This window comes from Sciurus carolinensis, chromosome 2 (genome assembly GCF_902686445.1).
Source record: "Sciurus carolinensis chromosome 2, mSciCar1.2, whole genome shotgun sequence".
In the NCBI taxonomy this organism is placed as follows: Eukaryota; Metazoa; Chordata; class Mammalia; order Rodentia; family Sciuridae; genus Sciurus; species Sciurus carolinensis.
In genome coordinates this window covers 79,406,337-79,422,458 of record NC_062214.1, presented here as the reverse complement: position 1 = coordinate 79,422,458, position 16,122 = coordinate 79,406,337, and the positions used below count along the sequence as shown (strand labels likewise).

The window sequence follows — 16,122 nt, the reverse complement described above, 5'->3', positions numbered from 1 at the left end:
TCCATTTAGATGTATTATACTAAGTGAAACTTGTTAAATAAATCTTCCTTTTAAAAACTGGGGAAAAAAAGAAGGAAGCATAATGCCCAATAGGTCTCTTTGGGTTCTGGACACAGTATATGCCACTTAAAAATACTGTCCTAGACCATATACCAGGTGACACGAAAGGCCACTAGCTGTAAGTGGAGCTCAGAGCAGAAGAGGTCCAAACTAGTGTGCAGGCTATTTGTGTTTGCCCTAGTGTTTGTAGTGGTATAAAAAGCTGTTGTGTACAGTTTATGGCATGTTCTGCTGGGAAAACTACAACATAGGCCCCCATGGTATTAGAGCTAGGTCATGCCATCTGCAGCAGAGATTTATGTTCTTAAAAAAAAAAAAAAAAACTGTTGTGCTTGTGTGCTATTGGGCCTGTTCATGTGACATCAAGTGACCACATGTCAGGTTTTATCTATAAGAATTTGGGTTCTGTTAAACCCAGATCATAATATAAGGCAGGCAGGAACAACACATCCTAGGATGGAACTGGTACATATGCGACTGAACACAAACAGGACGAGAGGGCACACACATGTTGCATGAGCTGGCATCCTAGATCCCATGACCACTGCTATACCAGCCCCTCTCCCCGAGTTCCCACTTATGGATGTATGCAGGATACCTTACAACCAGCTGACAAGCGGATGAAAAATCCCATATGTGGTTCATGGAGGATCTGCTCAGAATGTGAGTTCAAGTTGAAAATGGAGGGCAAGTGCTCTCTAGCCTCACATAGAAGCGGTGTTGAAAGACAATGGAGAAGGAAAATATTGGAGGGGCAGGGCTTTAGGAGGTCCACTTGATTATCCACTTTGTGTGGACAGAGAGGTGCCCCAAGTTTACCATGCATATGAGCTCAGGGACAGTGATGAGTGGCCTACTTACTAGCAGGGTCCTAGAAGCAGAAAGATTGGAAGATTGAGGACAAGGAGACCTGGGATGGAGGCATGAGGTTGAATGTATGAAGGGGGCACAAAGTATGAAGGTCTTTGTATCACAAGTTAACACCCACCATAAAACAACCATGGAGAGGTACCAAGAAATCAAGAAGACAAAAATGTCCTGGCCGCTTGATCTTGACTAGCCTTTGTTATCAGCCACGTAGTGCTGACACTAAGGACACATATATAAAATGACCACTGGGCCAGACAGAGGCAGTCTGCCTAACAGCGTGGGTTCCCACTTACAGAGGCTGATCTAGCTACTGCCACTGACTGAGTCCCCAACATGGCACCACACTCCAGGAGGCCAACTGGCCCTATGGGGGCAAGTTGACTACACTGTTGACTACAATGAACCCCTTCCACCTTGGAAAAGCCATGATTCATCCTGATGGGGATTAACATATATTCTAGATAATATTTACTTTTCCTGTTCACAGAACCTTAGTACCCCTGAGAGATAATCAAATATTTATTCACCAGCACTGGATCTCACATAACAATTTACTGCAATGGTGGTGCAGAAATAAGTCCAGGATCCCCTAAGCAAGTCACACATTCTACCATCTAGGTGTTCCTGGCACCTAGGTAGATATTCTGAGGTAGGTGTTGGAAAGGCCTGCTCAAACCCACTTGTAGCAGTGGACTTGGAGATAGTACTTTACAAGATGAGGTTCATATTCCAGGATGCCATGCACATCTTGAATCAAAGATGGTACTGTGACTGTGGGACCTGCTGGGTTAAAGGTCTTTGTCTTCAGAGGAGGAATCTTCCACCAGATGACTCAGCAAGAGTCCTCTTGAATTACAAGCTACAACTGCCACCTGGGCACTTTGGGAAGTTTATGTGCAGGAACCAGAAGTCAAGAAGAGTCATCAACATGTTGGCCAAGACTGATGCACTTGGGTGCCTCTCAGCACTCTCTTGCTCAACTGTGACAACAGAGAGGCAAGTGCAGTGTAGCAATCCTGGTTTGAGAAGGGCCTGGTGGTCATCATGGGACCTCAGATCTCCAGAGTATAAGGCATCAGGTAAGCCAGAGCCCAGTGGAGATGCAGGCAGAGAGAAGGGCATTTGGAAAATAAGGAAGGAGACATTGGGAGTCACCAGTGGTGATCCCCAAATAATTGCAGCAGCTGGGGCTACAGTTCATCCCAACAACCTTCCTCTTCAGTTTCCATCAGGAGTCCTAGAGGAGCTGCTCCTAAAATTGGCCGGTGGAGCTGGTCTTCAAGGGCTGGCTGTGGCCACTCCTCTTGCTCTTTTCTTTCTTTTCCATTTTGGACAAACTTTTCTACAAATGCTCATTGAACAGCCACAAATAAGAGCCAGCTAATGAAACTGCACCCTGCCACCAAGGCAGCTCATAACTGAGTGAGAAAGACAAACATTCAAACACCTATGGGGAAAATCCTCTAACATCAATATTTTCATACACACATTTCTCTGGCTATTGACCTGCATGCGCCTGGATGAAGCCCCTATCAATACCACACCCTTCCAAGGTCCCTGGGGAGCATCTCATGTGTGCACAGAGCAAGTTTGGTTACAGACTTTAGTCATTTTCTGTCTCTTCCTCTGCTCTGACCTGCTCTGCCTGGAATCATCAAGTCCCATGGGCATTGTGCCTCTGCTGGGCAAGGCTGCTGCTGCTGATTCACTGGAGCCTGGGAAGTGCCAAAGCTGCCTGCTGGGGTCGGGGCAGGGAAACTTCTCTCCCCTTTTGTGTTTTGCTTTGTCATGGGTGGGGAGACAGGAAACATAGTTTGAAATAAGATACTTTTTTTTAAAAAAAACTTAAAAGTACCCTTCTTCCCTCTTTCTTTTACTTCCATAGACTTGGGTTTGAGTCCAGTGGGAAACTGTTGAAAGGCAAATGCAGTGATAAATGGAATACTAAAATACTCCACCCACAGCTAGATTTACTTGTGTGGGGAGCGGGGTCCAGAACCCACTCTATCGCATGTGTACAGACTTGTGTTTAAGATGGGTTCTCAGGCTGGGGTTGTGGCTCAGAAGTAGAGCGCTTGCCTAGCATGTGTGAGGCACTGGGTTCGATTCTCAGCACCACATATAAATAATTGAATGAAATAAAAATCCATCAATATCTAAATATATATATATGTATATATATATTTTATTATTTATTTATTTATTTATTTTTTTAAAGAGATGGGTTCTCTCTTTGTTCATAGAATCAGGAGAGTTAAGAAGAAAAAGATTAGTTCATGCCCGAGGGTCAGGGACGGTCTTACACAAATGTTACTTAAGCTGGGTTTTAAAGACGGAATAGAGAGAGGTTTGTGAGGTTGGGAAGGATTTGAAGTGTGGAGGGACATTGCAAGGAGACGTCCCAGAAGGCGGATGGATATACAGAGATTTGGCAGTCATTGGCATTGAAGCCATAATGTGGGTGGCACTGCACAGGTAGAGTGGAGAAAAGAAGGCCAGGGCGGGGCTTCGAGTTCAAAGCCTTTCTCAGTCTTCGAAGTTCTAGCCGTCCCACCAACTACTCTGCCTCCTGCAGGCGTGCACACAGACTCCTGCCTCGTCCTTGGATTATCTTCCCATCATATTCCATCCCTGTCGTGTCCACCTGGTTCTATCTCCTAGAATCCAGCTTATATACAACCAGTTCGGTGAACCCCCTCCCCATAATAATAATATGCTTATGTGTATGTTTTCTCCAGAATTCCTAAGGCCCCCAGGGCAGGACAATACCTTAAGAATACTTTTATTATATTCCCCTCACCTGGGAAAGTGTTCGGCACAAGTGCAGCACCGATACTGTGAACAGAGTGGGCAAAATAATGAGTGGAGCAAAGGTGGCCTTCATCCGGAGAGCAGGGAAGCCAGGAGGGAAAGTTCTGCGAAGTTGGCCGGTTCATCCTAAAAACACTGCCCATCGTAGGACCGGGAGACCGTCTGAGCCTCCATCCCTAGGCAGCTCCTGGGCTCGGCCTGAGCAGCCCTGAGTCACAACTCGCCCGCAGGCCCCGCAACGAACAGCCTCACCTTTGCCCCACTCCCAAGTCCAGCCCCTAACTTTCCTCCGTCCCCATTGGTTGCGCAACCGCCCAATGGACAGGCGGGAACCGCAAGCTCGCTCTCCTAACCTGAGGCGTCCGTTCTCGTTCGCGTGTCTCGCGAGCGTTAGGGTGATTGGCGGAGGCCGTGCTGCTCCGCGGGGGCCCGAGGTTGCTGAGCCGGGGTTACAGCTTGACCCACGAGAGCGGAGACTATGTTTCGAGCGGCGGCTCCAGGGCAGCTTCGGCGGGCGGTGAGTCCGGTCGGGGAGGGCCGTCCCTGTGGGGGTCTTGGCGAAGGTCACCGGCTCCCACAGCCCCGACAGGCCCTGCTCAGCCCGGCCTGGGGCTTGGGCCCAATGTTCAGGGACTGCCCTTGACTTCTCCCGGGCCGCAAGCTTGGAGCAAAGGTCGGGGGTCAGGATCACCAAGTAGTGAACCTGCACAGCTGTTGCTGCTGCAGCTGCTGTGTCCCGGCCGCCCTGCCCCCGCTCTCTTCCTCACCTTTCTGGCTGGGTCTTGACTGCCTTGGCCACTCACGTTTTCCACACCTGGTGGGGAACGGGCCGCCGCCTCCCCGGGGAATCTTGACCCAAGGGAGTAAAACGTCGCCGCGGGGATGCCTTCTGGAGAAAGTTTAAAACTTGGGTCCGCCGGAACCCGACGTTGCTGGAAGCATATTCACTTGGCGCCAAGTGGCTGCTCTGACCCTCTCACTGTCAAGGGCTTCGTGGGGGCGGGGTGTGGTTATGCAAACTTGCTCTGCTTTCCGCCTAGTGGGCCAGCGCTGAGTTGAGGTGGTTGTGTGCAAAACCCGTGGTCCAGTTTGATGACTTTGACCAGTTTTAAGAAGCAGGTGTCTTTTAGACCAGATTGTTAAATAGCCAGGGAACTGTTGAGAGTGTTAAGTTTTTGATGTTTTCAGTAGTGACAAATCATGCGTTTGCATCACTTCTTTTTTGTTGTTGTGAGAGGGACTGACAGGAAATATATTTTTGTCCTAATGCTGTGGGAGAACACTAGTTGGAGACTGACCAAATTACAAGTCAATTTACATTGTGGATTCTGTAGGTTTTCTAATTTACATTTAGGTTAAGTGAGAGACTATGTTGCTAACTTTACTGGGACGCCTGTCATCCTACCTACTTGGGAGGCTGGGGCAGAAAGATATGCAAGTTTCACGCCAGTCTGGGCAATTTAGCGAAACCTTGTCTCAAAATAAAAAGAGCCTGTGTCTCTGATAGAGCGGTTGCCTAACATGTCCGTGGCCTTGAGCTCAATCACTAGTATTGTATATCACTTTTATATAATTGTGTGTGTGTGTATGTATGTGCGTATGTGTATTTTCCCATTCACTGAGATTTTTTCATAGCTGGTGGCCTTCTGGATGTCTGTAGACTTTTTTTTCCTTGTGCTTATTCCTTTCATAAAAAGTCCTGTTCAAACTTGCATCTTTCACCTCAGTGTCCTATTTTACCCTCCGGAGACTTTTTTTTTTCCTTAAAGATCTAGACAGAAGTGAAAGTCATGTTTTGGGGAAAATTCCAGGAACCAGAGCCAGAGTTGTAGAATACCCATCTGTGCAGGAGTTGGAAGGCAGTTTTGTGGACAGGTTGTACTTGTGGCATAAATGTGGGGGAAGTTAGGACTCAGTAATTTGGAGAGCTAACAAAAAGATGGAATGATTAGTTCAAGCAATTCTTTTTTTGTTGGGTGCTGGGGATCTAACCCAGGGCCTTGTGCTTACAAGGCAAGCTTTCTACGTACTGAGCTATCTCCCCAACCCCTCAAGTCATTCTTAATATCCTACACAGTTGGCTAGTATACATAGACAGTATTTCCAAATCTTTGTTGTGGTTTGCCAAGGACTTTGACCTTGACTTATTTTTAAAATTTGAAGTCACACTTAGTAGAATAGTTGCTCTAAACTGATTGTTTTAGATTAGAATTTCAAGCATAGAAGAAATGGTGGGAACTCTTCTAAAATAGACACCTAGGTGCACATAACACCTTTAGCTTTTTAAATTTTGAAATAATTTCAAACTTACAGAAAACTTGCAAGAATAGTACAAAGAATTCTTAGAATTCCCTTTCTAAGCACCAGCTCTTAACAGTTTGGTGCATTTACTGTTTTTTGCTACATATATATACACATTATTTTTCTAAACTACTTGAAATTACAATGCAAATAATCCTCCTGGGTATATCAAAAGAACAAAGGTTTCAGTTTTCTAACCATAGTATAATTGGCAAAATCAGAAAGGTAACAATGATATAGTTTTCTCATCTACATTCATATTTTGCCAATTGTCTTGTTAATGTTGTTTATAGCAATTTTTCTTTTTCTGATCTAAGATAGTCCAGATGTCTTGCATGTGTTTTTCATGTCCCATTAGTCTTTGTTAGAAAATTTCTCCAGCCTTTCCTTGACTTTGATGATATTGACATTTAAAAAAAATATATTTCTAGTTGTTGATGGACTTTTATTTTTTATTTATTTATGTGCAGTGCTGAGACTCAAAACCAGTGCCTCACACATGCTAGGCAAGTGCTCTACCACTGAGCCACAATCCCAGACATTTTTGAAGAGTAAAGGCCTTCTATTTTATAGATGTTACCAACTTAGCTTTGTCTGGTATTTCCCTTATGATTAGACTACTCTTGGCAGGGATGTCACTAAAGAAACATCATGTCTCGGTGCATCATACTAACAGGCATGTGGTGTTGGTTTGTCCCATTACTGGTGATGTTAACTTTAGTCACTTAAGTAGCAAGTTGTTTGCCAGGTTTCTCCACTGTCAAGTAATTACTCCTCCTCTGTAATTATACTTGGTGGGAGATACTTGAGACTATGTAACTCACAACTATCACCTACTAGTCTGAGCATTTGTTGATGAATCTTGCCTGAGAAATCATTGCTATGATGCAAAATGGTGATTTGCTAATTCCACTGTTACTTCTACATTTATTGGTTACCATTCTATAAGGAGTAACATTCTTTTCTAGCTTATTTATGTATTTAGGGACTCAGGAATCCTTATTTAGTAGGTTATTATTATTATCTCTTTTACCTGTTTTTATTCTCAAAGTGGGATTATTATTTTGTAATATGAGTTCATTATGATTTCTTAAAGTCAAAATGACTTATCTCAAACTCCTACTGTTGAAATTTTAAAAAATTCTTCTGTAACTAACAGATTTCATTTAGAAAGAAGATACATTTCAAAAAACCAAACACATGTTTTAATTAAATTCAAGTTAAGGATTATATTTAAACAATTACTTTATGGACTGGGCAAGATGGCCCTCTGGGACTGCAGATAGTACCAACTTTTGGGGAGGCTGAGGCAAGAGTATCATAAATTCGAGGCTAGCCTGGGCAACTTTGTGAGACCCTTTTTCAAGATAAAAGGGACTGAGAACGTAGCTCAGTGGTAAAGCACTTGATTAGCCTGAATAAGGACCAGTACTATAAAAGATTACTTATGTTGGCGTGGTGGGGAAAATCACGTTGAACTATTAGCACAACAGTGTGAATGTAGTTAGCAGTACCAAACTTTACATTTAAAAATGACCAAGATGGTAAATATCGTTATGTGGCTTTTTTTCCCTTTTCATTTATTTACTTTTTATTTGATCTTTTTTAGATATACTTGACAGTAGAGTGTATTTTGACATATTATACATACATGGAGTATAACTTATCTAATTAGGATTCCAGTCTTGCGGTTGTACATGATGTGGTCTTTCACTGATTGTGTATTCATATATGAGCATAGGAAAGGTATGTCCAATTCATTCTACTGTCTTTTCCTATTCCCATCCCTTCTCCCTTCCCTTCATTCCCCTTCATTCCCCAATCCAATGAACTTCTATTATTCTCTACCTGTCCCCCCCCCCCATTGGGGTGAGCATTCACATATCAAAGAGGACATTCAGCCTTTGATTCTTAGGGATTATTTTATTTAGCATGAGAACCTCCAGATCTAGCCATTTACTGGCAAAAGTCATAAAGTCATTCTTTTTAATGACTGAGTAATATTTCATGTGTATTTATATCACATTTTCTTTATCCATTCATTTGTTGAAGAGCACCTAGGTTGGTTCCATAGTTTTGCTATTGTGAATTGAGCTGCTATAAACATTTATGTGGTTGTGTCAATATAGTATGCTGATTTTAAGTCCTTTGGGTATATACTGAGGAGTGGGATAACTGAGTCAAATGGTGGTTCCATTCCAAGTTTTCTGAGGAATCTCCATACTGCTTTCCAGAGTGGTTGCAGCAATTTGCAGTTCTAACAGCTATGTATGAGTGTATCTTTTCCCTACATCCTCAAACATTTATTGTTATTTGTATTTTTTTAAATATTTTTTTTTTAGATGTTGATGGACATTTATTTTGTTCTATTATTTACATGTGGTGCTGAGAATCGAACCCAGTGCCTCACATGCTAGGCAGGTGCTCTACCACTGAGCCACAACTCCAGCCCCTGTTACTTGTATTCTTGATAATTGCCATTCTCACTGGAGTGAGATGAAATCTCAGTGTCATTTGAATTTTCATTTCTCTAATTGCTAGAGATGTTGAACAATTTTTTTTCATATATTTGTTGATCATTTGTATTTCTTCTGTTAAATGCCTGCTCAGTTCCTTTGCTCATTTATTGATTGGGTTATTCTGATTTTTTTGGTCTTAAAAGTTTTTTGAGTTCTTTGTATTTCCTGGAAACTAATGCTGTATCTGAGGTGCAGGTGGCACATATTTTTTTCTCATTCTGTAGGCTTTCACATGCTTGATTGTTTACTTTGTTGTAAAGAAGCTTTTAGTTTGATACCATCCCATTTATTGATCCTTGATTTTACTTCTTGTGCTTTAGGAGTCTTGTTAAGGAAGTCAGTTTCTAAGCTGACAGGATAGAGATTTGGGCCTACTTTTTTTCTAGTAGGCACAGGGTCTCTGGTCTAATGCCTAGATCCTTGATCCACTTTGAGTTGAGTTTTGTACAGGGTGAGAGATAGGGGTTAAATTTCATTGTGCTACATATGGATTTCCAGTTTTCCCAGCACCATTTGTTGAAGAGGCTGTCTTTTCTCCAATGTATGCTTATGGCACCTTTTCCTAGTATGAGATAATTGTTAGGTATGTGAGTTTGTCTCTGTGTCTTCTATTCTGTTTCAGTGGTCTTCATGTCTGTTTTGGTACCAATACCTTGCTGTTTTTGTTACTAGAGCTCTGTAGTATAATTTAAGGTCTGCTATTGAGATGCCTCCTGCTTTATTTTTCTTGCTAAGAGTAAGGATTGCTTTGACTATTCTGGGCCTCTTATTTTTCCAAATGAATTTCATCACTGCTCTTTCTATTTCTATGAAGAACATCATTGGAATTTTAATAGAAATTGTATTAAATCTGTGTAGTGCTTTTGATAGTATGGTAATTTTGACAATATTAATTCTGCCTATCCAAGAACATGGGAGATTTTTCCATCTTCTAAGGTCTTCTTGAATTTCTTTCTTTAGTGTTCTGTGGCTTTCATTGTAGAGGTATTTCACCTCTTTCATTAGATTGAGGTGATTCCCAAGTATTTTAAGTTTTTTGAGGCTAATGTGAATGGGATAGTTTTCCTAATTTCTCTTTCAGCTGATTCATTATTGGTATATAGGAAGGCTATTGATTTATGGGTGTTAATTTTATATCCTGTTACTTTGCTGAATTTGTTTATGAATTCTAGAAGCTGGTTTTTTTTTTAAACTACAATTGTTCAAAAAATTAAAAAATAAAAATTATTAGACTTTTAAAATGTAGGTTAAATGACTTACGTTTAGTATCTATGTTCTTTTTCCAGTTTTGATTGATTTATGCTGCCAAGCAAAATCCTTCATTTTTGGGAGGGGTCCCCAAAGTCATCTGTTAACAAAGGTGGTTATTTACATCTATAATATAGAGCTAAAGAACCCACTAAGAGGAAAACGGAGAGGCAAACAATTGTGATTGCAATTATTTAACTTTTTTTTTTTTTTGGTAGTACTAGGGATTGAATCTAAGGTCACTTTGCCACTGAGCTACATTCCCAGACTTTTTTATTTTTTATTTTGAGACAGAGTTGTACTGAGTTGCCCAGGTTGGTCTTAAACTTCAGTTTTCCTACCTCAGCTTCCTGGGCCTCTGGGATTACAGGTGTGCATTACCATGCCCATCAGCAGGGTTACTAATCTAAATTATTATTTTATTAATTTGTTTTAAAATTGATATGATGACTAATAAAAAGATGCCAAAAAAATAAATATTCTGTGGAGAGGGAAGCAACACTTTCAGGGTCATTTGAGTGCTCCTTAGGCAGACAGGAAGGAATATCATTATTGAAAAGCTATGAAACTGGTAGGAAGGCGCATGATCGTTTTCAGAGTCCTCTGTTCAACATTGATGAATGAGATTTAACTATAATTCACATGCAAATTTTAATTTCCTTTGAAAGAAGAAAGAGAGCCAATTTTGGTGTGGCTCTAAAAGAAAATTTATTGCATAGGGTGAAATTTAGTAAAATCATACTGCCTGCCAATGTGTCTGAGAGTCTTGTCTGATTTTAAAATGAAGTAAATTGACTATGATTTTAATATTGTAATCAGTGTTATATGACATTTCTAGTTATGATTAAAGGTGCTATATTTTATTACTAAGGAGGTTAAAGTATTTAGTTTAAGTATAGAAATGTAATATACATTTTATTATTATAAAATGTATGTTAAAATAGGGATAGGTGACTTTAATTATATGATTTATTCTTTTGAGAAAACCTTGGAAAGATTTTATAGCTTATTACTTTTGTTTACTTTTTTTTAAATTATGAAGTAAAAAAAAAAAATCGTTCCTTCACTTCCCACCCCTCCGAGTCCCTAGATGGTTGGGGGGAAGTAGGTTAAATTATTCTTACTACTTAGATTATGAAGGGGTTTGTCAGGGTGAAGTAGGGAGTTAGACTCCAGCTGTTTTTTCTTCTAACATCTGTGGTAGTTTGTTGCATGAACATGCAGTTAAAGTCACAGGAGGACTTTAGAAATAAAACCTGTAAAAGTAAAAACTGTGTCAAGAACTGTTGAACTTGAATAAAGAGAAGGGCCAAAATGTGTTCATTGGATTTAACCATAGTAAGGTTGTTGGTGACTTTGAAGAGGTTGGATTCAGTGTTGCATTTCAAGTGAAAGCCAGTGTGCTGTTAGTAAAAAAGGAAGGGAGGCGAGGCAATAGAATTGGTGACTATGGGTGTTTTTTTCAAGAGTTTGGCTCTGAAATGGTGCAGAGAGAATTATAACCTCTTTAAACCCTGCCCTAATAAGTGTGCTATCATGTAAAGGCCAATCAATTTTAGAAGGAATGCATTTGGTAAGCAGAAGAAAAATTTTCACATTGTAATATTTGGAACCTAGTCTAGTTAGTAGTCTAGGTATTTCTCTAAAAGCATTATGGGGTGTCTGTTTTAGTGATTTAACAAGTTTATGTACTGCTGAGGTGGCCTTAAGTGTGGTGTAGATAATTATCAATGGCATGGGGATAATTGTTTTTTAGGTTTTGATTATTTAGGAAAACTTTTCATATAGTCTCTAAGCATTCATTGAATGCTAACTGTGTGCCAGGCGCAAAGATAGACACCCAGATCACAGTGGCGAACAAGACAGACCTTGTTCCTGCCCTTGTGCTGCAAATAGATTCAAGACAGATAAAAAACACATTGAGTGTGATCGGTGTTGAGTAAGAAGGAGTATGGCATTTGGGGAGCATAAAATAGGGAGAGGGTTAATTTTATTAGGAAGTTGGAGAAGGTAAAAAAGTGTCTCTGTGAAAGTACTTTGTAAATTAAGGTTCTTCAAACTGTTTATTGCAGGATAAAGTAATAGTAAAGGTGAAGGGTTTTCTTTAGATTAAAAATGTTTTGTTTTTTGAGTTTTGTCTGTCTTGAATGTTTTATCATTGTTTTGGTTCTGTTCATATCATATGTGTTCTTATTACATATGTATTTTGCTTTTTTAAATATGTATCATTTCTAGGGTTGAAGTAGAAATAGAAATGAAAGCCTCAGTCACATTAGTTTGATTATTCAAAATTATAAAACAAAAACTTAAAAGTCCATGTGGATTCTATCTAAAGTAACGTGAAACACATTGAAGGGACCCTAGAAATTAGGAAAAAATAGTCCTAGGTAACTAGACATGATAGGAAAAGGAAAATCTGTAACCTCCCTGTTTCAGTTCCCAGCTCTGAGGACGCATCCCAGCTTCAGTGATCTCTTGGGATCAGCCACAGTCTGTTTTGACAGTAGTGCAGTTCACCTTGTCCCAAGGAATGTAATTGTTAGATTTTATGTTGAGTATGTTTGGTTGTGTAAGAAAGTGCTGAACTGTCTTTTAAAGTGGCTATGCCTTTTTGTATTCCCACAGTAATTTATGAGAGTTCCTTATGTTCCACATACTTGCCAACATTTGGTGTTGTCAGTGTTTTGGATTTTTGCCATTTTAATAGGTGTATAGTTGTATCTTGTTGTTTTAATCTGCAATTCTGTAATGAAATTATGATGTTGAGCATCTTTCATATGCTTGTCAGCCATCTGTATATTTCTTTGGCGAGGTGTCTTTTTACCTTCTTTGCCCTTTTTTTTTTTTTTTGGCTACGTTTGGGGATTGAATCCAGGGCCTTGTGCATGCAAAACAGGTGCTGTACTACTGAGCTACATCTCCAGCCTGACTTTGCCCATTTAAAAATCAAGTTGATTGTTTCTTACTGTTGAGTTTTAAGAGTTCTTTGTATATATTAATTAGATAACAGTTCTCTATTGGATATGTCTTTTGCAAAATTTCCCCTTAGTTACTGGCTTTTCTTTTCATTATTTTAGTGAAGAAAATTTTAAAAAGATGTTCTGTTCATGTATTAGGCATCTGCTCTGTGCTGGATACTGAAGAGAGGCTTGGTTAATAGAAAAACATGGCCCTGTAGTCAGTATCAGATGGGGAAGATGAATTAATCAAATGAGCATAGTGCAGTTTTGTGAATGCTATAATGAAGGCAGTACAGGTACCATTTGGTGCTAACACAGCTAAATAGTCCTAGGAGATCCAAAAAAGGCTTTTATATGTCGCTAACATTTAATAAACATTTAATATATTCCTCGTACTATTCCAAGATCTTTACATTTGCTAATTTAATCTTCATGATTCTGTGAGATCATCATCGTCCCCATTTTAGAGGAAACTGAGGCAAAGAGAAGTAATAGTAGAGATGAGATTCAGACCCAGGCAAGATAACAACAGAGGTTGTGCTCTTTACCACTGCAACCATATGGAGGCTTTTGGGAGGAATTGTACTTTAATCGGAAAATTAAGGATGGCTAATTAAAGGCTAATCAGGTAACAGGGTAAGGGGTCTTCTAGGCAGAGAGAATAATATGTGGGAAGACTCCAAGTCAGAGAGAGCAGGGTGAGTTTAAGTAACTTAAAATAAGGTGTAAATGAGTGAGGGATGTATTGGAGGGAGGTAGATCAGGCCACAAAATGAATACCTGGTAAATCAACCTGAGGAGTCTAGTTTACTGTATCCTAAGGGTACAGGAAACAATTGAAGTGTTTTAAGCAGGAGAATAACTTGTTAGATTTGTATCATGAAAAGAGAAATGAATTGGAGGGGAGCAAAACTGGTCTGGGAAACTTTCAGTAATAAGGGAGAGGGATAATGGCATGTTGGTATTGATGATGGAAAGAAGTAATGAATTTAGAAGATGTTCCATTTAAAAGGAAGAATTGTTATGACTTCAAGGCTGATCACATGTGAGGGTTGAGATCATGGTTTGAAGAGCTTGGTAGAGAGTAGTACATCGCTTGAAGAAGTTGGAGGAGAATTATGGGGAGGGGCTGGAGGAACACGGGAAAGATGAGTTAAGGTTGGGATTTGCTGAGTTGGAAAGTGTTTGATGAGACAGGCAGGTTAAGCACTTAGACATTTAGATGTAATCAATTATAGGTTTGTAGCATTTAGGAAAGAGATTTGAGCTGGAGATACAGATGAACAAAATAGGGAACTCATTCTCATATAGGTGGTAAATCAAGCCATGGAACACAGAAGGAAATAGTAATTTAAAACATTAATGAGAACAAGTAAGGTAAAGCTTTTGATGAGGGGAAAAAACCAGATGCAAGTAATCGAGGCATGTTGTAAGATGAGGAATTAGAGAGGGTAGTGACTAGAGTGGAAATGGAGGGTAGTGGCTTTTTAATAGGAGTTTTTCAAAATTGGGAGAGCAGCAAGTGTTTTTTTTTTAATATATTTTTTAGATGTTGATAGACCTTTATTTTTATTCATTTATTTATATGTGGTGCTGAGAATCAAACCCAGTGTCTCAACACGTGCTAGGCAATCGCTCTACCACTGAGCTACAACCCCAGCCCTCAAACATGTTTTTTAATATATATATATATATATTTTCAGTTGTTGATGGACGTTTATTTATATTTATTTATATGCAGTGCTGAGAATCGAACCCAGTGTCTCACACATGCTAGGTGAGTGCTCTTACACTGAGCCACAACCCCAGCCCTCAAACATGTTTAAAAGTTGATAAGAAAGAACCAAAGGTAAGAGAGAGATTGGAAACATCATAGTACTGAGTGGGAATTGCAGAAAGAAGTCTCTGAGTAGATTTGTAAGAATGGCATCTAGAACTCAGATGAAGGGGTCAAGACCCAGGAGGAACAGAGGACCCCAATGTTTCCATTTTAATAGGCAGGGCCAGGAATCTCTATGTTTTGTTGGGAGAGGAAGCAGGTTCTGGTGCTGGCTTCAGGGTCATTGTGAAGGAGGCAGGTGCAGAATGGTTGCAGCTTGAGAAATTCAGGATATTTGAAATAGTTGTTATGGAGGGTGAGAGTGCCAACAAGAAAGGCATAGTAGTGCTAAGGCGGTTTTGAATACTCAGGTAAGGCCAGTGACCAAGAATTTATGGATGTCTGTGACCTGCATTAATTCATTTTAATTCAAGAAGCAGTGTTTTGAAGAGATTGATGTTCCTTTTCTGGGCAGTCACATTATTAAGTATTTCAGTAGTTATCTTTAATGTTTAAGAATTTGACTCTTTTTCCTCCCATTACCATTGTTTGTTTTGGTACTGGGGATTGAACCCAGGGGCTGAGCCACATTCCCAACCCTTTTTATTTTTTATTTCATATAAAATGAAAAATTTTTTTTGCTTCATAGCCTTTTCATTAATGAGTTGTACTTATTGATTCTTTAGTTTTATTCTGTACCACTCTCCTACTTAAAATAGGATTTTGGAGTGATAGAACTTTTAAAGTTGGAATAGACACCTGAGATCATATTTTCCTTTCTTCTTATTTTAATTTTTTTGGCACTAAGGATTGAATGCCAGGGTGCTTTACCACTGACCCACACCCCCAGCCCTTTTTATTTTTTATTTTGAGACAGGGTCTTGCTAAGTTGCTGAGGCTAGCCTTGAACTTGTAATGCTCCTCTCTCAACCTCTTGGAGTTGCTGGGATTACAGGCATATACCACTGTGCCCCACAAGTGCTAATTTTTTGTTGTTGTTAAGACAGGAACATATTTACCAAGTGAAATCTTACAGGAATGACCCATATGTAAAACTATAAATGGTGGCACTTTGATGTGAGCTAATAATTAAGAACCCAAACTCTGAAGTCAGACTACCTAGAGTTAAAATATGCTTCCTAGATATGTAACCACAAAGGTTCAGTTTCCTCATCTGTAAAGTCAGGCTAATAGTACTTACATCATAGAGTTTTAAATAAGATCCTACCTATAAAGTAAAACCACTTTGTACAGTGTTCTGTAATTGTTAGTTTTATAAACCTGGTTAAACAAAGCTGAGGGGCGTGTTCTAGCAACTCTGATTGCCTGGTCCTCACTTAACCTGTGTGGTGGTTCCTGAGGTGCCTTTCAGGAACACTTCTATGAAGGGTAGTTTGAAAACTTATGATCTAATTCATCTCCACAATTTGCATATGAGGAAACTAGGCTTCAGATTGAGGTCTACCATTTTAAAGAGCACTAGGCTCCATATAACAGCTAACTGCTGAATTAAGCCACATAATTAAGATCTGAG

At 39.8% G+C, this 16,122-nt stretch overlaps 1 protein-coding gene across 1 annotated transcript in view; it reads left to right on the top strand.

Moving 5' to 3' along the window:
- Positions 1-4,099: 4,099 nt before the first annotated feature.
- The window catches only part of Etfa (electron transfer flavoprotein subunit alpha), a 70,986-nt gene continuing 58,963 nt past the window's right edge, over positions 4,100-16,122 (top strand). The window contains exon 1 of the mRNA XM_047540088.1: positions 4,100-4,258. Coding sequence (XP_047396044.1) covers positions 4,220-4,258 — 39 coding nt within the window. The 5' untranslated portion in view covers positions 4,100-4,219. The remainder of the gene's footprint in view (positions 4,259-16,122) is intronic.